General features: G+C 35.0%; 1 protein-coding gene across 4 annotated transcripts in view; it reads left to right on the forward strand.

Moving 5' to 3' along the window:
- LOC117406996 (protocadherin-9) overlaps window positions 1–27,664 on the forward strand; it is a 217,777-nt gene that overhangs the window by 108,249 nt on the left and 81,864 nt on the right. For 3 of the 4 annotated variants that reach the window (XM_034011510.3, XM_034011511.3, XM_059029361.1), the window contains one exon: window positions 20,285–20,486. In XM_034011510.3, coding sequence (XP_033867401.2) covers window positions 20,285–20,486 — 202 coding nt within the window. The remainder of the gene's footprint in view (window positions 1–20,284; window positions 20,487–27,664) is intronic. The other variant, XM_034011512.3, reaches the window with a different exon arrangement.

Here is a 27,664-nt window from a genome sequence, read left to right on the forward strand (position 1 = left end):
CTTTCTTCCGCAAGTCATTTCTTAGTAAATACTAAGACTATATTCTTTTTGGCTGAACAGTGGCAAAGACCTTGATTATTTGCTTTAATGCATTTCTGCTTTATTATTTTGCCAATGGGAGGAACAGTAATGATGTGGATTTTACTTATCTTGACAAATTGGACTTCCCAGACTTTGAGATTATCAGCATTTCATTGATAAATACTAGAACACATTAAAGAAAAGACAAACCCTATGAGACACTGCCTAATAATGATTGCCTAATTTTGCATGACTCCTTTTTATTCTTTTGTAATCTCATTAACAATCCTTACACCTTGTCAGGCTCTTGTGCACTCCCATCTGTGCTACCTTCAACAGTTGTGAAATATACACCATCTGTGAAGATTATTTAAATGTGGATGCGCTCCATGGCAGCTTTCATAATAGCAGGGGAAGCTTCATTGCATTTTTTATTCAAACAATAGTGTCAATGCATTTTTTTTTAAAGAAAGCTAAAAAAAAAACAAAAAAAAACAAAGGTAATATTGCTGCATGATGCATATATTATAACTGTGTTTACATAACAGTAAAAACAGCATAGAGTAAATGCATATTAAAATAGTATTCTGTAAAAATATAAATGGCAAGAATTTTTTATGTAGTAAATTATTATTGTAACCTGCACTAAACCTAGTGAATCAATGGTTTTGTAATAAGCCAAAATATTACTAAAAAGCATAAAACCCTTCCAATATTGATTGCATTGCGTCAATGGTGGTCTCTCGTTCCCAAACGTACCCGCAGATGAAGAAAGGTATCTTCTTAAACAGTTTGTCAAATGTTTCTGTCTGAAAATGGTAACTGTGAAGAACCAAATCATCAGTCTCTGGCTGTGTTCACACTCAGTATGGTTTTGAGTATAATGTAGTATTTTATAGTGTAGTATTTTATACAAATGGTAATAACCTAAAGGTAGCAGTAGATCAGCACATAATTACCTTAGATTTTACGGGGAAAAAAGTCTGAAAACTGAATGTTTAATGTAAGCCTGTGCCAGGGCACAGTTTTATTTAAAAATCACATTGCCCTGTTGGGCTCTGACTCGCTGTGTGTGACCCTGAGCAAGTCCCTTAACCTCCTTGTGCTCCATCCTGCGGATGAGATGTTAAATCAATGTCCTATTGTAAGTGACTCTGCATATGATGCACAATTCACAGCCTTCCTCTGTAAAGCGCTTTGTGATGGTGGTCCACTATGAAAGGCGCTATATAAAGATATTATTATTATAAACGTATTTAACGTAAGCCTATTCCTTGTAATGACAGGGAACAGTTTATTAAGATGGTGAGTGTATTTACTTGCTTGCCAAAAATTATTATAAACTCAGCCACTGATGTTACTTTAAACTATTAAAATTTTAAATTACAGATATATTTACCTTTTTAAATAATGTATTGTTTTTCTGCCATTTTGTGTATTGAATGCTGGATATTCTATCAAAATGTTTCATGGCCTTCTACCCTCTAATGGAGGATGAAGTACTGAGGTTTCTAGTTTGTCATACCATTTGTATATGGTTTAGGTATTAACAATTAGCATTCAAAGCATTTATGTCCCTCTTTGGGCTGCCAATTTTCCTGAAGGATCATGATGTATCAAATAGCACATGTACATAAAAAGCATCAATTAGGCTCTCACAATGACAAATTACTACTGTCGTACCGAAAACAGTGACCACTTTTAGGTTCAACTACTGCACTAATGGGCTCTATTAACGCAAAAAAATTGCATCACCACAAAAAATACTTCAGTTGAAGTCATAAGGAGAGGTTAGCCAATTGTGTTTAAATAAATGAGTTTGATTTGTGGAAAGCACTGCTTAATTTGAAGAAAATGAAACAGGATATGTAAACTCAGTACACAGATTATTCAACCCATATATTTACATTTAACATAAGGAGTCTGAAAACTCTAATCCTTTTGCATGTCGTTTTTGAAGGCTGTAAGGATGAATCATTTTACAATATGAACCATTTTAACAACATCAAAACCTTGGAAAACTGTTTGTAAATATACCCAGAAGAGACTCTGTCCATGGAGAATGGTTGTGTTAGATGGCACACTTATATCTATGTGGTGCTAATTGCTTGCAGTTACCTCACTTGATGTTTCCTGTCCCCGAGAGATACAGGTTACCTTTATGTATGGGTTGTGCACAATCCACAATTTGTAATTTGCATAAATAAAACCTAATGTATATCTTGTAACAAGATAATATATGTAATATAGATCTAGGTTCAATTGCGGTGCCAGCTGCTGAACACTGATGCATTTTTGTAAATATAGTGTATATAGTGTATAGACCAAACATGCTAGCAAGAGGTATAGTTTATTTTGTATGGAGGGTTGTATTACTTAATATCCATACTGTACCTTAACTGCATCTTGTCTGTGTGGTATAACATATTAAAATAATACAGTATGAGAATATGAAAATCAGAGTGCATCTAATTAAACATAATCTGTTTATCTATAGTCTCTTTTTTTCAGAAATGATGTCTACCAGACTAAAGTATTGTAGCTTTAAATTCTTTCAGAACTGTAATGAATGGAGGAACGCTAACATTTTATTTAGCATGTACATTTTGGAAAACCAGAGTGTTATGTGACATTGTAAAAAGCCACTTGATCTGAGTGTCGGGTTAAAATTGTGGGTCACATCAGGATTTGCATATTCATTGGCTAATGTTTTGGATAACTTAAAATGATATGTACTGTATGAAAGCTTTCTATTTAAATGATGCTACTTTATAAATCATTAAAACGAGAACAACTAACACCTGCATCAGTGTGTGAGAGAGTCTTTAGTGTATTTTTGTATTATGAAAGTAAGAAAAACGTTGGGTCCTGTTTTAATAGTTAAACATTGGCAATTCTTAGATCTGCCACTATTAAGATCAATTGTAACAAGACCAGTGTGAAAATCTTGTTATCTTCTGTCAAGTGTGGTGACTTCAAATTGGGCGAGTTTATCTAATATTATATATATATATTTTTTTTTCAATATGTGGTTTTAGAATACATATGGGTGTATGAAATTTCACTTGAAAAATATTGGTTTTACGTAACCTCAGGGCTATAATAATGATAATACAAGCTAGCAAGACAAGGAATGCAGAATTTTTGAGACCTTACTGGACATATATTAAGTTAGTGAAGCAAACACATTACAAGCATATACAGTACCTGATAAGTCTAATGAGATCTTAGCCACACAGTCGTTGTGTGTCTTACAAACATAGTAATGCCCTGACCCTTTAATGATATCAGAGTGCTCAGAAGAGTCTCACCTCATACTAATTCTTGCACATTGGTCTGACTTTCCTTGTAATTACCCCAATTAGAGTGTTAAGCATTTAACCTGTAGTTGTGAGGAAGCATCTTATGATGGATGTAATCTTACCCCAAAGGCCCAATTACCTTCCAATTAATCCATTGAGTTGTTTTGCCCTCCATTTAATTTGGTCTGTTCCTCTTAAAAGGGATCTATTGAGCAGATTATTTTATTCACTGGAACCAAAAAGTGCTCAGGAATATTTATTTGATACATATTTATAAATGTATCCTGTTTCCTAAAGTCTCTGTCACCTAATGGAATCTGCAGAGCATCTTAAATAGGCAGCAACCTGGAAAACAAGATCAGGATAATTTAAAGGTGTTTCTTTTTCTAATCCATGAACAACTAAAATAAAGAAAACAATATTCTTTTCCAATCTGTTAGTGAATACTGCATGCACGCCTTTACATCCTTATACAGTCAGCTGCGCTTTATCGGGACGTCTCGAGAAAAGCAAAACTATCCTGAATAAACGACTGTCCCAATTAAACGAGAGGCATTTGAGACAACCTAAATCATGTTTTTTTTTGTTTCTAAATGAAAAGAAAAAGAATGAAATCACATCCCAATCTGATTGAATATTAAATACATAATTTAAAATATGAGTCAATTGTTTTGTTTTTTATTCCTAAACAAATTTAATCGCTGTTTTTTATTTTTACGTGAAATTAAAATCACATCTTATCACAAGGCAAGGAAACTGTGATGTTGACACGCCAACTTTCTTTGCAACAGCAGCCTGAGAAACCACAGGAGACTCCTCCTTTAAGAGTTCAACATGGTTTACTCAATTTGCAGAAGTCACAGCATAATCACGTACTCCCTGCACTGTGCTATGCGAACCTGTCTTGCTCTGAAAAGCGATCTCCGTTCATCATTTGAAAATACTGTATCCCAATTAAATGACTTAAATAGCATTGGGAAGAACTGTGTCCCAGAGTTGTATCCCATTTAAGCAGAAATCCTGATTATCAGTATTCCACGTCAGGCGGCGCCGACTGAATTATATGAACTGCATTTGTAAATATGTGCCAGTCAACAAGGCTAATGGAACATACAGTTAAAATGTACATACACAAATATATAGTGCACATAAATGTGTATCTAGTAATAACAGTACTTTGACACTGGAGTATTTGAGTCCTTATACCTTAACCCTTCTGCTACGGCGGTGTTAGAAATTGTTCATACATGAACGATGATGTAATGGTGACGTAGACGCCCATTTTAAGCCTTTTATTGGGCAATTCAGCGATCACAAGTACAAGCTTACCAGAAATCGTATTAAATTGTCCAAAATGTTTATAAACCCAAAAATAAATTAACTAAATATTAACTGTAGCGAAATATGTATAGGATAAACTTCAGGTATGACTCTCCAATCAAAATGCATTTCACAAAAGCCGCAGGCCAATAGAGATACCTTTTATTAGGGCCAGTAATTCAGTATCTTAGGTTTTGGTTTCAATTACGTATATACCATGATTTTAAAGTGCAGCATTACCAGAGAGCATACTAAATTGCTTTACATAACCAAGAAGGCTTACCGACCCCGAAAGATTTCTTTTGTTTGTTTACAGAAGATGTTGATGAGTTGACAGATCTATCTGATGGCGGACTTCTTCACAGTACGCACCTGTCAAACAATTTGGTGTAAAATCAAAACCAGACACGGTATTTATAAAATTATTTCTGATCCTAGTTCCTGAGGGGTGTGGCTACCACTGATACTTTACATTTTTTTAGGAAGGAGATCACTAAATTACACTTATGGAAACATTCCTAAAGAAAAATGCATTTTCAAGTACATTTTAAAACTTTCAAACTAGGTAATCACATTTCATCATAGAGTGAAAACGTTATTGTCTTAATAATTTTCAGACTCTCAGCTGTTTAGAAAGGTATAATAAGGTATACTTTCGATGGATATTTGTCCTGATACACAAGTCAAAAGTCAAGTTATGTCAGCCAGACCTCAAACAGGTAGAATGTTCACCGGAGCGGAAGGGTTAAAGCGAGTGGAGACCAATTGCTAGGGCCATGACCAGCTGACCAGTGCATCTTGGGGTAAAATATCTAAGTTTGTATAACACATTTTTTCTGTTTTTAAGGTTAACTGGTCTGTTGTATGCACTGTAAAACAGAGAGGTAAAATTAATGAAGTAGTCCCCCTGCTAGTTTTAAAAAGCTAACCTTTATTGTTAAAGCTTCCTCTTTGTGAGCAGAAGAGTTTTAGCAGTAAGTTATGTAACAGTTAAAGTTTTTTAGAACAGAGCCCACAACACATTGTTTATCTTATTCGATTTTTGTCACCAAATCATCAAATCAGTGGGATTTTGTTTTCTTGACTCATATCCTAAAATGTACAAATCTGCACTAAACAAGGTCCCATTCTACTGTATTTGTATTCTTTTTTAATTATGGTAATAAAAGGAACTGACCCCAGTAAAAACTTACAAAATATTATAAGAGATACCAGTTTGTATACAGTGAATGTCAGTTAAAATTTAACTGAATGGGAGATCATTTAAATGAAGCAACTGGAAAGCCAATAAATCTTAGTTTACTAATCTTGAATTCACAAAACTCTACTGGGGGCCTCTGTTTGGCAGTACAGTGAATTTATCAATATTTATTTTCTAAATACCTGAGTGTTGCTGTCTATGTAAATTAGGTAAAGAACTGCAAAAGACTTGCTAATGCGCTGAAGAGGAATCTAGTTTTGACAAATCAGAAAGGACTGTATGAAGATTAATAGCAGGTCTAAAATCAGCTTGGGCCTGGTGGGAGCAGTTCTGTTGTTCCTATGTAGATTTTCTTTTAGCTTAGTGCATACATTTTAGCACATATTCCTCAAGCGTCCTATATTTCAGTGTTTGATAACTGAGGTGCCTGTTTACTTAAGTATAAACAACGTATGCTCTGATTCTCTGCAGACAAGAATAAGATGCAAAATAAGAATCCTAAAAGATATCTCTCTCTCCAACCTGTATGAGAACAATTAATGTTAAGACAGGATAAAAATACTATTCGGTCTAGATTTATTTACTTCCTTTGCATTGACTATTATTCTGTCACACACTTCTTTAGCCACTTGCTCCATTTCCTTCATTTTCGGCTTGCATCTGGGAAACTCATTTTCGGCTGGCAATTTTGAACCCAGGTCGTCAATGCATTCATTCATAGCGTTGGGCTTGAAATCTCCTGAACTTATGATTGTCTTAAAGCATTCAAGGCGATCCTCTCTGTACTTGTAGACAACGTTAACTGTCTGAATACTGAAATCCCATCACGTTGCTGCCCCTCTCGGAAGTCTCCTGCTTACTATGGCATTCAGTACCTCAGTACTCTTTGGAGAGCGTGAAAAGAATGCTGGAAAGCCAGAAAAACTAAAAAAGAAAATTCTAACTTGCGAGATTTCAGATAGAGCTTGCGCCATGATTAGGTTTAGCTGCAGCATAGCAATGGACATAATGTGCAACAGGGGCGGTGAAGAAAAACATCCTGCTATGTTTGTGATTTATTTTTAGTGACTATACACATACATACCGTACGTATGTGTGTGTATATATATATATATATATATATATATATATATATATATATATATATATATATATATATATAAAATATATATGTGGAGGGGCGGCACCCTAACACCCTCTATACACGAGCCACCACTGGCCACATGTAAAGCTACGGCAACTTCATTAAGATAAGCTCCCTAATCTAAATAAAGCAATATACCGTCATATATCAAAAACACTCAACAGCATGCACGATACATAAACTGTGGCTCAATCGCCAGTAGAATAACAATAATAATACACATAATAACAGGCATTTAAATATTACAGTGAGGGTCTCACCCTCACACTTGTGATCACAAGATACAGGAATGGTTTTCGGAAGTTTTTTTTTTCTTTGATGGCCTCAACGAGCTGCCGTAAGAAAATGGTTGTCCCCAATTTTAAAACTTCATAAATAAAGACTAAAGGCAGTACAGAATGTTTGATATTTTAGTGTATTGAAATCTGTAATTGAATATGATCATGTACAATATTTGTTAAGGTCAAACGTGTTAATAACGCTGGTAAGTTTATCACTGTAGAAGACACCAGCCGGAAAGTTTGTCTACTTGCCTTAGAACCTGATTGGCTGTTTTTAAACTTGTATTACTGTATCATGTATTACTGTCGAGTATTTTGTGTTTGCTATTTTAGCAAACAGGTGTCTAAACATACAAAGACAGATAGCTATATTTGGAGATTATAAAATGCTTTTAGGATACATCAATTGCAATAGTACCAGAGAGCTCTTCACAAAAGAGAATTGCTTCTGTTGTGCTACCTTAACATCAAAATAACTTCATGTTGGGTTAGCTTTTTAATTTATGGAACCATACTTTGCTGGCTACTTAATCCTGGTGGAAAATGTATTCATAACAGCAGTGACAAAAACATTATTATGCTATTCTGTGATCCTTAGCTATCTATGCTTATGTAACATGTGTTTTGTCATTTACTGTTTTTAACATAAAAGAATTCTAGAGCAGTTAAAAAAAAACATGAAAAAATCTTGAGTCTCTCTTTAATTTATATTAAAAAAATGAATGAAATGGAGACAGTCAAAGAAGTGCATAATTTTTGCCCTTTTCAACACTGAAGATTACAATAAGGAAGCGGCCTCTAATATTTGCAATTTGAGAGGTATAAGTATGTATTGTATACACTGTATAGAAATGCAAGAATGACAGAAATGCCAGCCTTTGAAGTATCAGAAACCTAATATTAAGCAGCGGTCTGGACCCCCATCTGAACAGTAACTTATGTTGTCACCATAGACATCATTTCTCAGCCAACATGATTTCTGGTAAATTAGATATTTTAGGGATATTCATATTGTAGTCAGTAGACGTTGGACTCATGTGTAAAGCTAAAATAAGATGACAAGCCCCAAGTCCACGATGGCTTGTTCATAAGAACATAAAAAAGTTTACAAACGAGAGGAGGCCATTCGGCCCATCTTGCTCGTTTGGTTGTTAGTAACTCATTGATCCCAGAATCTCATCAAGCAGCTTCTTGAAGGATCCCAGGGTGTCAGCTTCAACAACATTACAGGGGAGTTGGTTCCAGACCCTCACAATTCTCTGTGTAAAAAAGTGCCTCCTATTTTCTGTTCTGAATGCAGCTTTATCTAATCGCCATTTGTGACCCCTGGTCCTTGTTTCTTTTTTCAGGTCGAATACCTTTTAGAATTTTGAATGCTTGAATCAGATCACCGTGTAGTCTTCTTTGTTCAAGACTGAATAGATTAAATTCTTTAAGCCTGTCTGCATATGACATGCCTTTTAAACCCGGAATAATTCTGGTCACTCTTCTTTACACTCTTTCTAGATCAGCACGTTCTGAAAGTTAACAAAGCACATCAATCAACCAACTAATAAAATAAAAATAGTATGTAAACAAATACACTCAAAGTTAAACTCAACAAACATAAATATGATTATGTTGCATAATATCATTGCAGGAGAATAACGATTGATCTTCTCTGTGGTTTACTCCAGAAAAATATTTTAAATAAAGGAAACTTCGCATCACAGTTATGAACATTTACAAGGCATATATTTATGCGTCATCCTAAAATTAAAATACATTTGTTTTTCTTAATATCATACCCCCTATAGTCAAACTGATACTGTTATGTTTTTTTTTTTTAATATATATATATAGAGAGAGAGAGAGAGCTGCATAGACAATTAACTGTTTCATATGGAAAACAATCCTTAGCACTTACATATACTTTTGAAAAACAGTAACACACACGATATATATATATATATATATATATATATATATATATATATATATATATATATACTGGTTTTGTCTTCATTTCAAAATTACACAGAACAAGCTGACAAACCCATTGGTAATTTACTGTGGTGTCTGTTTCAGGCCAATCGTACAGGATCCATTACGCATAAATGGTCGTAAAACATCCAAAAAATAATTTCCATTAATAGCTCCATTAACTGTGACAAAATGCATAGTCATTAAAACATAGGCTTCTTTGTAATTGTCTGAAATTCAAGGACAAGAGTGTAAGAATAGATATCGTATTAACATTTTTTGGGGGAGTGTCACAAAGACGGCCGGAGTGGGTGGCGTCAGACCAGAAGCAGGAAATAAATCAAGAGAGAGGTGTGGTTTGGTGAAGCTGAGCGAATGCTTTCGCTCAGCATTTAATAAACAGAACAGAAAATAAAAGGTTTTAACACAAAACACGGGACACGGCACTTGTGCCAAAATAAATAGACAAACAAAACGTACTAAACACTTAACAAACGGTGCACGGAGAGACAAACAAACACGGTGAGTACAAACACTTATCGATATTATTTTACTTCACATTCTCCTTCTCTCTCACCCGTTCTCCACTCTCGAACACCCAACCCTGAGTGAATGCTACGTGTCTCTATATATACTGTTGTGCTGGGATTCAATTACTAATTAATTATTCACTTGAATCCCAGCACGTGAATTCATTACGTGCAACCCCGTGCTCACATATTACATTTAACCAGCACGTGAAGTGATTTGTGTCCTCCTCGTGCCTAAATATAAATCTACATTTTTTAAATACACGTGAAACACAGACCCGTTTATATCCCGTGTACCAATCTATACACCAACATTAACACACGCACGCAACATACAACACATAATATGCACACAGGGGCGGGGCACATTGCCACAGGGAGAAATAGCTGTCTCAAAACCTACCTAATTACATTTGATACCCCCTTACACAAAATGGTAAAAAAGATCGAAACCAGCAAATCTACAAACATAGACTTTATATCATCTTAAGGGACTTCGTACAAAATGTAGACTGTAATGCACTGATCTAGGCAATCTGTCTGTCTGTCTGTTTGCTCCTTTATCTGTCTCAATGCTTCTATGCATACATGGATCTTTCCTGGAAAAGCTTCACTTTGAGCAAAATACTTAAACAATCTTTTTCTAACCTCTTTGTAAATTGCACTGCTCACAGTGTTGCAACAACAGTCCAGGTAACCTGCAGGTGGTGAAACATGTTAACTCCAGTTTTACTACAGTGGTTTCTCATCAAATGTGAATCGATGGGAGGACTGGACCTGGCAATGCATATTAAAGGTGTGCGGTCTGGACAGGAATCTGACCTTTTCGGTCTCTACTAATATAAATCATCTTTGAGTAGTTAGCATTCATTTTGAGATGGTACTGACATGTTTGTATTGCAGCTGATTATAGTCCACACAGTTGACCCTGCAGAATATTTGGTTTAATAAAAACTGAGTTGAAAAAGAAGTCCTTCCATAAAATAATTTCACCTATACTACTGTCACAATTACAACAGATCAGTGTTGTAGCAAAATAATCACTTTGTATTATGTCACCATCACAAAGGAGCTTGGTAAAATAAGTAGATGCCTGTGTCCTTCTGGAAACTAATGTATTGATTACTAGAAAATGCTGCAGTGTCTTTTCTCTGATCATTATCACAGTTTGCCAAGTGCTCCATCCGCAGACAGAGGGCAGGCAGTCTCATATACTTAGCAGCTAATCTACTCACAAAGTTGTTGTCCTTTAATATTAGGTATGAACACCGACACCTCTCTGCATTTTTCATGCTTGATATTTTGGTATCAGGTTTTATATGACTTGAGAGTATTCAGCTTCAGGCTTTGTCGGTGACATGTCACAGAAAAATAAAATAAATAACTTTGATCAAGGCTGCAATCAAACATAATAAACCATTCAGTTAGCTGTTTAAATAAGTACAAGACTAATTACATTTTATTTAATTGTTTTAATTTTTTTCCCCCAGAGAATGCAGTTATTTTTCCTAGACTGGGGAAGCAATTGTGTGTTTGTAGCGGCTCCCTGTGGAATTCTCAGCATTGTTCAAATAGATTCTTTGTTGAAGCTGTAATGCTAAATGTATTTAGTTCAGTGTAGTGGTTGTTATACTGCACAGTCTAACTAGGGATGATTTTTCTTTTCTCTTGGGACAAGGGCCTAACAACCTAGCCAGCCTGCTTAGGTTTGTTATAGAGGATAGTATAGATCGGCAAGGGAACTGCCTGTATTCCAATTGCATTGTTCTTTTAATTAAATACGTCCTTGTCCCTGTTGTTACATATTTTATTCTTCAAGATTATTTTCTTCTTGGTTAAATTGATCTGAAGGCTCTTCTGTAGTTTTGCCCTTCACATATGGTTAGCTTACAGTATCTTAAAATAATAAAACACCAGGGAAAAGCGCTGGGTTTATTTTTTATGACATTTTCACTGCATTTGTGTTACATTTTACATTTTAAAACACTGTATTTTGCTCAGCTCTTTTAAAGGCCACATTTCCCATCTCCACAAGGGCTAGGAAACAATCGAACGGCAATTTGCATGCAAATTTTTGTTTTCTTTCTTTTAAGTTTCCTAAGTCCTCAACCCACATCACATTGGAGTCTGCACACTATAAAAAGGTTAGGGTCTCTTCAAGTGGCAATTTTTGTTTTTATGATTGTTAATTTGAAAAACAAAATGCTAATTCTTAAATGTGGTGGTATTTTTTTTTGCTTCGCTTGGTCAAATAAATGTAAAGATTTACCAAGATATTTGAGAGCGCTGTGGCAGTAATATGTTTGGGAAAAGCTGCATAGTCGTGGATCATTGGATTTCTCAATATCTTTATCAATATTCGAATACATTGCAGATTGGACAGAAAAAGTAACAATTAATCCCTGACATGTGTTTTTGATACTTAGTAAAATATTCTAGTTCTTGCTTCATTATATCTGTTGGCAAAATATAGAATTTTGCAATGATGCAAGTGATGCAAGCAAATAAGAAATCCTGTAAACTGTTGCATTGTAAATAAACTCCTCTAGATGTCTTGTAATAGTTGCAGTGTGTTGGCTTATACAGTCACAAAGCAGTTGGTATTTAGGTCCAGATCATTTTTGATACTGACAGGTACAGTAATATATTGCCATTATGACATTTCTGCTTGTTCTGTATGCTATGTCACAATTGCTCATGCTTTGTGGTCCCACAGTAGACACTTGAAGTACCCTATTCTTCACCCCCATTTGGAAGACCTAGAAAATGAATGCTCTTTAGATAGCACACTTTCCAAGTAAGATTTATTGTACTTTATTGTACAAATATGAAACAGTGACCACAACATTGATTTCCATTTAAGGATCTGTGTGCTAAGGTTAGTTTTAGACATGTTTTTTTATATGCATGCTATTTTTTTACTGGTATACATTTTATATTTCTACCAGTCTAACTCTAAATGATTATATTGTAACAAATGCTAATGCCTGGCTGGTGCTGCGTTCTACAGTACCAGGCAGGAACCAGATACAGCCTGTTTCTTTTGTCTCAAACTGTAAACAATGACCGTGACTGGTCTGGTGCAGTGCAAACAGTAATTATTGAGCGCTGACAGCCATGGCATCCCACAGTACCACATATCTTGTCAGTTTTGATGCCGTAAGCTGGTCTTATGCTAATAGTTTCCTAGTGACTGCTGGGCAAAAAAAGCCCTGCTAGATAGTCCTATAATTGAACACAGTTTAAATACATCTTCTAGTTCTCTATTTCATTATAATGATGACAGTCATTATGTGATCTGTTTACAAACCAGTCGCTCCTCGTAAATGATAAAAGCATAAACATGCAAACATTTCAGCAAGTGCATGGAAATACTTTAATCAAATGGGTTTTGTTGGGGTTATAATAACCTAAACAGTTGCAGATTCTAATCTCTCTTTAGCTCTATACTCTATATTAATGTATATTTTTAGATTTAGTGTGGGATATTAAAACTAGTTGGCATCGGTGACACCCTTGGCTAGAAAGAGGTGAACAGTTTAATTACTATAAACCTTGGACCTAGCATTGAACATATTGTAGTTTATTGGACAGCAAGAAGGAACAGAATTATATAACCTAACGTTCATCAGTGAATTACAGTTCTAAACATGAATGGATTGTCTATATTATTTAAGAGGCAAACCGTGCATCTAATGCTATAAATGCTAGACTAACACATTTTTTAAATACTAGACCTATTCAATGTACTGTATTTTTTCTTCAAGTTTCCGAGACAGTGTTTAGAATAATAACATAGTTGATCTTCCATTCCAATTAGCAGCATGCCTGATTGCAGCCCATTTTATAATAAGCATTCTGGACCAAGCAGAGAACATTTTAATTGATGCTAAAACCATAGAGATATATTCACATAATAACGCACTGAATGACATAAAGACTATGTCTTGTAAGGTGGGTATCAGGGGTGAATTCATTGTAGTATTAAAAATGTGAAGAGTATTATGCATGGATGTGGATATATTAATATTGGACATGATATTGCAATCATGAAACAAATGTGAATGATGTTACATTTATTTCATCTGTGATCAGTGTGAAAGCTGTGCTCAGTAGGAATGAATTGAGATTTGGACCATGATTTTATATTCATTGTCATGTGATCATGGATTTTTTATTTAAATTAGTATAAACATGTTTTCTTTTAAGCAATTAATGACTGCATACTTTATTTGATTGCTACTGAAGCAGTCACTTCTTTAACATTTTTTTCATGTTTTTCTTCCAGAAAATGTGGAGAAATTATTTATTGTGTATCTATGAAATTATACTTTCTTATAGACTGCTATATTTCACGACACATCAGAGGGAAACCTAATTCATGACATCAACATTACCATTGCTATGATAATGCTTCTCTCGGAATTCCATTCAACTGCAACGCCAATTCAAAATCGTGACGTCACAATCGGCCATCTACCTCAGCCATCAACTTACTCACATGTACAGTAGCGTTGAAGAAGTGTGCTTGCTGTTCATTCTATCAAAACCCATCAGGACTTTCCCATGTATTTATTACCTACATTTTGTGATAGTTTAGCATCTTATCTTTGAAAATTTAACTTGTGAAGTTAGGCCACCTCTGAGAATTACGTTTCATGTAACCTGGGATAAAAAAAAGAATGAGAAAAGATCACAGCTGATAAGATGTTTGTCAGGTCAGGTGTCACAAAGTATGGAACAACAAAAACATAGTAAACCAAGAATAAAAAATAAAAAACAGCAAGAAATCAGATTCTATACAAACATTCTACCATGGCATATTAATGTTGATGACCATAGTGTAGAGCTGCAGGTAATGTAGAAGTACAACAACACAATGGAGCTATAAAACATGCTTTGAGCAATTAGATAAATAACAAATATGTATTAATGTATTTATTTAACATGTCTTTAAGAGTATGACAAAACAAAGTGTTGCCTTGGCTATCAGATTTTACTACCATGTGATACAGGATATCACATTATTCTCACTTTAAAAGGAACCCATTAACCCCACTGAATTACCCTGCCATGTTCACTCAAGTTCTAAAATATCCATGCATTTGTAAGTAATGCTGGATTATAAATCAACTGATTGCATGCTGTATGAGCTATTATTGTGTCAAAATGATGTGCAAAATGTCTGCATACCACCAGGATTTACAATACGTAATTGTTATTGACAAAGGTTTCATAATTGCATGTGCATTTTGTTAATATGCATTTCACATGGATTTCGGTCCTGTCAGAAGGGCTGAGAAGGAGCTGAGAGTCCTTATGACAGAGGTCACTCAGCATGAAACAGAGTTGTTTGGAAAAGCCTCAGCCAACATAAGTTATGCTAGTATCCTTAGGAAATGATATGTATTGGCCTACCCTTTTAAGCATGACATCCAGAAATGTGCCTAGCACTCTAGAAAAGGTGGATTTGGCTATCCCTCCAGACATTCCAACTGTGGTCTGAAAGGAACTAGAGGCTAAGTAGTGCAGAGAACACAGCACTTTCACATGTGCATGGATAGCAGTCCCTAGATTGACGCTTGGGTTTAGCTCATCCCTCAATTCAGCTATGAGGTCAAGGATGACCTGTGGAGCTAGAGGATAACGCTTTAGCACCGCATGCTCCGGCATCCCAAACAAAGTGACCTTGGGATTGAATATGCAGAGCCTTCTTCGTCTTGCCTTTCTCCTCCGAACGTGTTCCTGTCTCTCCTCAACAAGAGTTAGGTGTCGCCGCATAAGGAAGTGTACCACAGCAGCCCTCCTGAAGCTAATGACAGGTCTCTGTAGGTTTGTGCTTTTATACAGCTCTTAGTTACTCGCTTCTACAATGGTTTGCACCTTGTAAGAAGAGGTGTAAGGTTTTTGGAGGGTCAGTAATTGCCTAAGTGCAAAGCAAAATACTTACATCACATTATAATCTTTTCACCAGCTTAGTATCCAGATCCCGCCCAATTCTATGCTCTTTTCTTCATTTGAATGCATTTAAATATAATTGTAATGGATTAATGGTGGCAAAGTACAAATTTGATAGCAGGTGCGGAACGCCAGGTGAACACCATTCTTTACATACGCCACATTTTTAGTGGCTGGTAAAATCAGACTTTACTGCTGCTAAACACGGTAGCATTATGGGGGGTTTGCACCCGCAAATCACTTTGCGTGTATCCTTACATCACCCCCAAAATATGACATTCACATTGACAGATTTATTTACTTCTAATCCAACATGCTGTAAGAATATTTTGTAATGTGAATTGTATTACCCATACTGGAACTGTATTATCAGTGGAGAAGGCATATGTCTTTTCTCACTTAATTTCAGAGTATGTCTCTGAAAAAGATACCCTATATACAGCTTATACTAAATACTGTATATATCTGACTTCTGTCACTTTCAGAGAATTGTAATGCTGGTTGCTGAATCTAAATACTGGTTAAACTATTATGGCTGTTTTAGTGAGTGGCACTTTTTAAGGAACTATCATATTATATAATTAGGCTATTTGCATTGCCTGGAATTATGTGACCTTTGCTTTTGCCAATGATTACTATAGCCCCGCTGTACACAGTCATACTAACTGGTAGGATCTTATCAGGCAGAAAAGGTTACCAGGCTGCTCGTTTACTGACTTGTGAAAGGCTTTCAAATGTCATGAAATCTGTAGAAAGATTATCAAAATCAAGTAATGAATGAAATGCAAAGTTTATTCATTACTCATTGTGATATTCCAAGGCCATGAATACAATGTTCAGAGACATGTTATAGAAACCATGTTTTTATACTACAGTGTGCTGTTTACAACGTCAGATTGAAAATCAGTGCTGCCTAAAAACGATAGAATCTGAAACGTACAGTGATAGCTTTGATACTATTCATGTTCCTTCTTATGAATGAGCCATTGTGATGTGCTCTATCTTAGGAATCGTGTTCTTGGGTTGCAATGTGTACAGGATATGACAGTCTGGCCCTGGAGGTATGTCTTTACACTACCATTCAACATGTATCAGGACAGCATTGGGACAAAGGCTGTTCACAATTCTAGTTGGAGGGAATGTAAATGAAAATCCTCTGTTTTAAATTATCCTTCCTCACTGTACTGTTTTATGTTTTTTTTTTGCCTGTGAAATGAATCTGTCTGAATGAGTATTTTCTGTACTCAAAATCTATGTTAACACATGTTAAAATGATTATGTTCCAGAGTTAAGCCGTTTTGGAACATTTGATCCTAATAATAAAAAAAAAAAGATTAACAGAGTTCACAGTTGGGACTAATTGTAATCCAAGCTAAAGAACTACAAATAGAATATTGTGTTCAGTTCTGGTCACCTCGTTGCAAAAAGGATATTGCTGCTCTAGAAAGAGTGCAAAGAAGAGCGACCAGAATTGTTGTATGCAGACAGGCTGAAATAATTGAATATATTCAGTCTTGAACAAAGAAGACTACACGGTGATCTGATTCAAGCATTCAAAATTCTAAAAGGTATTGACAGTGTCGACCCAGGGGACTTTTTCGACCTGAAAAAAGAAACAAGGACCAGGGGTCACAAATGGAGATTAGATAAAGGGGAATTCAGAACAGAAAATAGGAGGCATTTTTTTACACAGAGAATTGTGAGGGTCTGGAACCAACTCCCCAGTAATGTTGTTGAAGCTGACACCCTGGGATCATTCAAGACGCTTCTTGATGAGATTCTGGGATAAATAAGCTACTAACAACCAAATGAGCAAGATGGGCCGAATGGCCTCCTCTCGTTTGTAAACTTTCTTATGTTCTTAAGTACTGTTTGTTCAGCATATTTTCTCTTTTAATCTCCCATTTATCTTTAGTTTGTAGAGGAAATATGTACAACACTTATTTCATATTGGCTGTAAAATTAAAAATATGACAAATAATTAAAATAGGACACCAATTTGAATCAATAACTGCTTGATTACAATTGTGAGGCCAGTAATGAATGTATAGTAAATGTTACATAAATGCAATGCAAGTAATGTTTATGAGGCTGTGTGGTCCAGTGGTTAAAGAAAAGGGCTTGTAACTAGGAGGTCCCCGGTTCAAATCCCACCTCAGCCACTGACTCATTGTGTGACCCTGAGCAAATCACTTAACCTCCTTGTGCTCCGTCTTTCGGGTGAGACATAATTGTAAGTGACTCTGCAGCTGATGCATAGTTCACACACCCTAGTCTCTGTAAGTCGCCTTGGATAAAGGCATCTGCTAAATAAACAAATAATAATAATAATAATACTAGAAAAAAAAGATAATGTATTTAAATATACAGGGAAGATTAATCTATTTCATAGAGCATTACACCTCACTTTAGTGAACATTCTTTCTGGTAAACAGCTGATGTCTAATGGTGTAATAAATAAATGTTACTTAGATATCAGATATGCAGCTGAAGTTGGGAACTGAATGGGATCTCTTTGAGCTCATTAGGCACATGGCCAGTAGGGGCAAGGAGGAGAAAAACAGTCCCTGATGTTTGTGCTTCCCTATCCTGTAGGAGTGCCACATCTAATTCAACAATAATGTAATTAGCCCTGCAAATCTGCATAGCAAGGATGCAAACCTGTGCTCCTCTGCCTGTCTCAGTCATCTTGCACAACTTGTGGTTGTTCTCTACCAGTTTAGCCACTCGTGAACTCCGTAATAATGTCTTGTATAGTACTATAAAATATAAACTTGATGTATTTTAACATAAACAATTAAAAGTAGTTTGTATGTTCAATTATTCATTGTGATATTCACAACTGCTGAGTGCCAGTTTAGAGTTTTTAATATTTTTCTATACTTCCATGCATGTAGCAATCAAAGTACTGTGTTTATATTCGATCAATTTGATTTTTGAGTATAAGAGCTGCTGCTGTTTGACTATTTATGATTCAAGTCTTGTTAATTTTACTGCTGTATGTCTGCAGTCTAATGTTTGAGCATCTTTTATTTGAGTTAAGTCTTTCCCAAGAAAAACTGACTTAATATGTGTTAATGGAAGCTTTACAGTTGTATTTTCTGCTGTGTGACCATTTTTAAATTGTGATGAGTAATGTAACACTTAGCAGAGCTTGTTGATTGTGCGTGTTGGTCATGCTGATACATGTACTATGCAAAAGTATAAAACTATATTCTGTAATTTCAGTTTTTTTCACACCTGTTTATGGGAGTCATTTGTTTTATGTACCCTACAGACAGAGAGATAAGTGCAAACTGCAGCTTTCATGTGAAGGAATATTTTTTTCTGGGTTGCTTTTGCACAGTGGGATCCCTGTACTGGTATTCAATATCGGTCAGGCAGTAAAACCCTTTGTTCCTCCACCCCTACGCAAAAAAGTACATACCTGCATGAAAATCTAAATGGAATCAAAGAATTACAAGTTTAATGTGTTAAAAAATGAAAAAATATTAAGTACAGCCAATAGCTAGGATTAAAAGGAAAATGAGAAAGCTCTTGACAATGTACTATGATAGATTAACAAAATGTTGATAGATTAACAAAATCTGAATAGATGTGGTGGACTAAATGGGTGCTTTCTCCAAGTGACCATACAGTATATCACATGGTCAAATTGAATGTATATCTTTCCCTTATAGCATCACTAATAGGTATTGCCATATTTTAGTCATTCCTGGACTGCAGTTCTGGAAAATCAGTTAATTAACTGTCTCAATAGCCCTACTTTTACAACAAAGTTTGAGATTCGAAGTGGTGATATTTAGTGAAACTCACTTATACATGTGGGTTCATGCAAATGACCTACAGACATTCCCTGTATTCAGAATATTTTAACTGCAGTGTCGGACTGTAGTACATCAAACACTATTTTCTAACTCCTGTAAGCGATACTTAGTATGTACAGTACTGTTTCTTCTTCTCACTTCAAGCTTTTTTATAAGATATCCAGACCCATCCTTTGAGGAGTGGTAGCACATAAAATGAGTTGTTAGTCATTAGTGGTGCAGAATCTTTGAGATGTATATGTAATGCGGTGGGAATTGGATGATCAATGCAGATCTTAAAGAGCCAAGTAGAATTAGAGTGTGCTTTTATTAATTTAAAAACAATTACTGTGTAAGAGAGAATATCGGGTAATTACATCATTACTTACTCTGTAATTATTACTATAAACTGTTACCCAATTAATACAAAGTCTGACCAACACCACATATAGCAAGTGAAGGAGCTCAATGATACTATTGTTAGAATCAACATTATTTTTACAGCTCATGTTTTTATTTTCCTTCTTGGCCAATAGGGGACATGGAGTAACTCCAGCATAGGGAGTTACTTCATTGGTAATGTTACCAGACACAGCAAATATAAAATAAATAAATAAATAAATCACCCTAATTTGAATATTTGAATTATAAACACATTAAAACAAAAAGTCAAATCTGAAGCATATTCCCTAATAAAACACTTCAAGAACAATAGTAAAGAAGAGCATTAACAGGTTCGTTTTGTGCTCTTCTTTCTAGTCACAGCGACGTGTTACATTTCACCTCCCTGATGGCTCCCAGGAAAGCTGCAGTGACAGTGGTCTAGGGGACCATGAGCCTGTGGGTGTGGGAATGCTGATCTCACACCCTCTTCCTCTGGTTCAGCCACAGGACGAATTCTATGACCAGGCCTCGCCAGACAAGAGGACCGAAGCTGATGGCAACTCTGATCCCAACTCTGGTGAGTGACCATTTAATGCCTCATTTTGGTTGGTTGTGTGAAACAGCTGGCATGTGTATTAGAATATGCAACACAAACCACATATTCAAGGTATTTTCTGCAACTGTGTTGACTTCCAAGAACAGTATCTTGAGTGTAGTTGTAATTGATCCAACATCTAATCCGGTAACTGAGTGGGTAAAAACTTTGAATATGTTACAAACTGATGAACATGTCAACCATCTTATAGGACTCCCTAAAGATTTGTGGGTTAACACAAAATATGCCTGTAGTTTTACTTTGGTCAAATCTATCAAATCCTTGTTTTATTTAGTTTTCTGGGAAGGATGGTCAACCAAGCTATTAACCAAACACATTCTGATATGAACTTATTTAGACTTGACCAACCTTGGAGTGTGGCGAGGCTTTTTAAATATTAATTCATGTAGTAGAAACTGTTATCTGCAATTAGTTTTGGAAAATATACATTTTAAACAGGCACAGAGCAAAGTGTTGTCATTGCATATGGAGTTCTTAGTTTGTAGATGGTTTGTTTTCTTGCCATGACTAAAACATTTGGGTGGAACATATCAATCCCAGGAATCTCTGTTCATGTGAAAGGGTCTGTTTTGTTACATTTGAATGAGAAAATTCAATTCAATAAAAGGAGGACAGCAAGAGAATGTGTATACATGTTGAAACGATTCAGTCTTTGTCAATGTCCAAGTAATTCTGTACACAGAGGGAAAAATACTTTGACATGGTTCAGTCAATGTTTGTACAGAGTATAGAATGTTTCAAAAATAACCTCCAGTTTTTGAAATATTTTATTGAGAAATTCAATGCATTACATTCTCACTAGCCCCTCAAGTCCCTCAACATCCCCTGACACAATTCCATACCTTTTGTATTGATTCTACTTTGTATGCATTTGTACATGATTTATTTAGATTTTTCCCCTAGGTTAGCCCAACTGAGAGGCAACCTTTATATTTCCAATGGGGCCTTGCTTTGACCCAATTTTACATTGTGAAGGACTAAAGCACTCACTCTATGACCTTGGGCAAGTGCCTTGCCCAAGGTCACAGAGTGAGTCATTGCCTGAGATGGGATTCATATCTTATAAGTGATAATAAAGAAAACTATCAGTGTAGTGCAACAAAGCCTACAGATACGTAAAGGGTGAGACATTATTGATCCAAAAAATGTGCTGTGCACAGCAAGGATTGTTTTCACATGTTAAACTGTTTACAGCAAACCAAAGTCTTGGCCACAAATATTGTATCTATATTTGTGTTTTCATCAAATATTCACTGAACTGTTACTTTAGCATTAAGGTATTAAACCAAAGAAAGGTTCTTAAATACAGAAAGACATATTCTTGTTATTTAGCTTTTTGTTAAAAAAAAGAAAGAAAATGAAACCATAAAAGCAATATTAATAAAAGAAAAATCAAACAAGCAGTATAATAGTGAAGAAGGGAAGCAGGTAATTGAATGGCTCTCCCATGTACATGAGCTATTTTGCCTTTAGCATCATAACCTTGTACATGTGAGACACATTTATTTGCTCCTATATCTAGCATTTTTTAATTAATATGTTTTATTGGCGTGTTTTTTTTTCTGCAGGATAAACAGTGTTTCAAGCCTCTCTCATAAGCCAGGCATTTCGTTATTCTAAATAACCAAGTTATTGATTTTTGTGTTTAATTAAATTAGATATTCCCTGAACCATGCTGCGTTCACATAAATGTTTTAAATGATCAGAGGTCTTGAAAGAGGGTAACCATCACCTGCAGGTAAATAACAGAATATACTCATTCAGAAATGGTTCAAAGTTCTCCAAGATGTTGGTTATTTCAGCAAAAAAGCTTTCATACATTATCTCAAAGATCTTGAGACAGATGAAATAAGCTTTAGGGCAAGTATGGCTAATTCTTTTTAGGAAACAATTCCCTATTTTAGTTCATTTTATGAAAACATGAGAATGGACACAAAGACCACGACAAACATAAAAAGCGTACAGTTGTATGTGGGTATTGAGGTTTTCAGATGTACTGTACAATACTGCAAGACAGTTGCTTCATTCGTTGTTTACATTTCCTAAAGCATTTATATGATTAAATATGCAGAGGATATGTTTTCAGATTTCTGCAGAGGAATATGTTGTATCATTATAGTGAGGGAATAATACAGCTTAGTTTAGTCAGTAAATTAAGCATTATAACTAATCATTTGTGTCAAGCAATCTGTTCACTGATGAAGACTGTGTGAAGCAACCTCCATCAAGTCATATTTTGCTAGATTATGTGATATCAACCCCAGTGTGGGGAAAGTAATGATTTATGATTGAGAGCATTAACTGGCGGTGTCACTGTCACCTGTATTTGGCATGGCAGGTTGTCATAACACAGATCCCTTTGCATTTATATTTTGTGTAATCCTCCCTTTCTTTTCCTGTTTTAAATTATAATTATGTGGTTATTCAGCATTGTGACACTCTCTTTAAATGGGACAGAGAAAGGATAGACATGCCAACTTTATATTGAGGTTACTGTAATAATTCAAAATCGACTGTTGATCTTGAAAGTGACAAATTGTCAATTTCAGTACTAAACAAATCTGAAATGAATACTCTATCCCATTGTCCAGAAAAAACCTAAAAACTGACACAAGATCGTTTACTGCATGATTTTGAGCTGTACTACTAGATTATAATTTGCAACAGGTTAAACCTAATTTGTGTGTGTAGGCCACAAAAACAAACTATTTTAAAAAGCCTATGGAAATCTAAAGATACATACTGTTTCATGTATCAGAATAATTAATACTATCTTTAAAGGCTCATCTCATAGAAAATTTACTAACAGAGTATGTTACATCATTAGAGGAAAAAAAGTTGAAAGTTGAAGAGGGCTTAATTCCCTCTTTGAAGATTTTTTTGAAGGGTTGGTGCATATTGGTTCTCAGCAGCATCGTGCATGATTATTTAATTATATTTGATTAAAAAGTTATGCTTTCTTTCTATAATGAAATACAATGACATTTTTCAGTGGGTGGAACGTATGATTGACCCTACTTTCCATGAACTCCTCATTTTAAATGGCTTTTACCCTTCAAACCCCTTCCAACATGTAAAAATAAATTGGAATGCCTTTGTCTAAGCTGTTTTCCTAGCAACCAGTAAATGTCAAAAACCCACTTGTTCTGTAAAAGTGTTCTCTTCAAATAAAAGTTAGTTGAAGGCTAAATGTTACTGCTGACATTTTGTAAAACTGCCCATTTCTTGACCTACATTCAAGAGAAAGTACACTACAAGCACAGTCAAGCTCCCAGACAAATCTCTACTCTGCTGGCCAGTATCATGTTGCATTGGGCAGCTCTTCTTTATGTATTTGGTTGTGATGCTGGCATTTAATGGCAGTACTGTAAGACTTTGCAGTGATGGTGTGTGTGTTAGTTCAGCCCATACTGTTTGTTCCTAGTCTTTACCCATATTGTCTGTATGTCTTCTTGCAGCTGCTCCCCTGTTCAGCCACTTTGGACCCAGCATCCAGAATTGGCAAATTGTAGGTGTTCGCACATTTTTTATAATCCATTGAATGATTGTGTTTGATGATATTAGAGTTTTGAATTTAAAAGCTGATGCTACAACTAAGATGTATACTCCAATGGAATAATTTCATCTCCATTAGCGTATGATTTGCTAAACCGATTTAAACAAGTAGCAATTTCAGCATTTTTTGGGGGATAATTAAATTAATTAATCCACTAGTTGTTATGCAGCAAACACACATTTCTCAGGATTGACTGTATTATCTTATAACTGTAGGGGATGATTAGCAGTTTTTATTATTATTATTATTATTATTATTATTATTATTATTATTATTATTATTATTATTATTATTACATTAATTAGATGATTATATTTTGGTGTTGGAGGCACTTTGGCATTTGGACATAGCTATATTTTAAACACAGTATATTTCTAATATTAAGGTGGTATTTTTTTATTTATTTATTTTTTTTTTTTTTTGTGAACTCCAGGTATTCACATCCAGTTAACGAAAACAGATTTTCTATTGAATTTTAAAAAAATGTATTTGTCTATTTTTGTGACATGTAAAAAGCATTTTAAAGCAAATTGCCATACGCTTATAAATAGTGTTTGACTGTGTCAATATTCTTATATAAGCCCAGGTAGAATAAATATGGTAAATTTATTAACAGACTCATTTAAAACACTTTTTAAAACCCAATTTCAATTTGGGTTTTAAAATGTCAAAGTTTATTGACTTGGAGGTTTCTACATAATAACCAACCATTAACAACATAAACAAAAAAACAAACCAAAAATAATTGTAAGCAAGCTAGTTGTTTAAACTAAAAAAAGTGTCAAGAAACTGTTCTTTTCAATGTACATGTGCACTATTTTACAAAATGTAGGAGAATTGATATGTGCAATATACTGGTTATCTGTTATAAAATGGTGTGCAATTTACTCAGGTTATAGTATGCTATATGGTGTAGTATGATTTTGTGTTACATTAAAATGCTTTGTTATTTGAGACCTTCTTTCTTTTTCTCCTGTATTGTGAGATTACATGAAAATAACACATCCAACTCTGTCTAATATATCTTTTACAATTCTGAAGCAAATCCAGGACTTTATCTGAAGACCCTCATAGTAATTCCACAGATGAGGGTGGCTGGTTTGTTTTACAACCACCCTCACAAGTGAAATAACCATAGCACTCCATGGACGTTCATGGAATAATCGGTTTATACTACAATGCATGCAAAAAAGTATTTATAATCATACATTAAACAAACAATTTAGAAAATTGCTTTCATTACATCAAGTTTTACATCTGCTTTGCCATGTGCCGTAGTTTGGAATAGTTCCATTTGCCTGGGCATTTGGTTGTTGGATTTGAATTAATGCAAGATAGATTCGAAAATGAGATCTGATATATTATATATATATATATTTATTTCAGCAGTTTTTTTTTGCAAAACTCAAAAAATGCTAATTCAAAAGTATTCATACCCTGACAAGGAAAATGAAATTAATAGCTAGTTGAGACACCTTTAGCAATAATAACCTCTTTTAAACGATTAGGATATTTGTCAACGAGCTTCCGGCATGATTCTTTAATGATTTTTTTACCATTCTTCAACACAAAATTGTTCTAGTTCGTTCAAATTCCGAGGACTTCTTTGTGCACAGCTTTCTTCAACTCAGATTTACATCGGGACTTTGACTAGGCCATTCCAGAACTTTAACCATTCTGAAGTAGATTTTGATGTGTGCTTTGGATGGTTGTTGTGTTGGAATGTCCAGTTGCGCTTTAAACTAAGCTCAAACTTTGTACAGAGGGTTTCAGATGATATCTAATATCTTTTGGTATGCTATGGAATCCATTTTACCATGTATTGGAACTAAATTAAAACTAAACCTGTGCCATTACAGGAAAAACAACCCCGTAGAAGGGTATTACCCCCTACATGCTAGACAGTAGGTATGGTGTTCTTTTCTTTGTACGCCTCACCAGACTTTTTCCAAACATAATGACTATCAGTGTGACCAACTAGCTCGATTTTTGTTTCATCACTCCACAAAACCTTTGACCAGAACTCATATCCATCATTCAAATGCCGTTTTGCAAACTTGTCCTTGTGACGTTTTCCTTTTTCCTTGGCATGCGACCATTGAGACCTTCACCATGCAAAATTTGACCTATGATTGAAATGGAAACCCCAGTCCCACTTGCAGCCAATTCACTTTGAATATCTTTGACAGTCAATCTTGGATTGTTATTAACCTTCCTCACAATCCTTCTACTTGTTCTTGGTGAAAGAACCTTCTTTCTTCCAGATCGAGGGAGCGTTGAGACAGTACGATGAGTCTTGTACTTCTTGATAATAGAAACAATAGTTGAAACTGGGATACTCAAATGCTTGGAAATCTCCTATCCTTCTCCAGCTTTATGACAATAAATAATGTTCTGTCTAAGGTCTTCAGATAGCTCTTTACTTGTTCCCATATTGACTTATTAGTAATGACAGCAATCATCCTATGCTTAACCCTTTTGTACTCTCTAAGAATGTTCACCTACAATCCTGCATTTTCTAGACTTTTCTAGAATTAGGTTCTGCATTATCATATTTAAATTTTCTAGCACCTTGTAGACAATACTAGCATAACATCAAAGGGTATGAATACTTTTGAATTGGTTAAAATTGCATCAAAGGGTTCTGGCGACATCATAAACCAGAGTGTTTATGATGAATTCAATAGAACCATGAGAGGCAATTATAACCTGACCTTCAGCCCCACTTGTTATAATATATGGATGTCACGACATTTGTTAAAATGGATAAGTTTTAAATGTTAAAACACAGTAAAACATCACAAATGAATCGCTATCAAAGTCAGTATCTATATTCAACTCTTGCCTTTGCACATTTCCATGGTGGGGGTGGTTAAAGATTGTTATTGTGACTCCCTTGTCAATGCGGTCCAAACAGGCTTTGTATGTGTTTTCCTGGAAGCGGCAGTTCATCCTCCTTTCAGACCTGTCTTGTTATTTTTTTACACAGAATATACAGAAAGTTGGCTTAATGAACATCGAGCTCCCCATTGCCTGTGTCATGCAAGTCTCTAGTCTCTAGTTTTCAAAAGGTTTATATTGATACATTTTTGTTTTCTTGGTCTCCAATGGATGATTCTCTAGCTTTTACTGTGGGAATTTCAAATTGGGAGGACATTTTCAGTGCTGGGAATTTTTTTAATGAAACCAAGAGTCAGCAGTTTAAAAGACAGAGGTTTCCAAGAAAAGTAGTTGGAAAAGTCATAAATAGGCGACGTGTCGTAACATTGTTTATTTATGGCTTTTTTCATGTGGGCTGAGATGCAATTGTAGTACTTATCCATATATTAGAAACATATATTTTTAAAATGGTGAACTTGACATTTAAGGGCACTAACAAGTTATGACTAATCAAACAGTTCTGTGGAATACATTTATATGCCAAAAAGGTTTTACCTTTGAGCAACAAAAAAAAAAATCTAATGTAATAATATTGAAAAGTCAATGGGTGAAAAATGTATTCATAATGGGAAGGCTACATTCATCTCTATGCTTTTATTTGAAACCTAAATCTCAGTAAATTTGTTGCCTCGAGACACAATGG

This window comes from Acipenser ruthenus, chromosome 8 (assembly GCF_902713425.1).
Source record: "Acipenser ruthenus chromosome 8, fAciRut3.2 maternal haplotype, whole genome shotgun sequence".
Lineage (NCBI taxonomy): Eukaryota > Metazoa > Chordata > Actinopteri > Acipenseriformes > Acipenseridae > Acipenser > Acipenser ruthenus.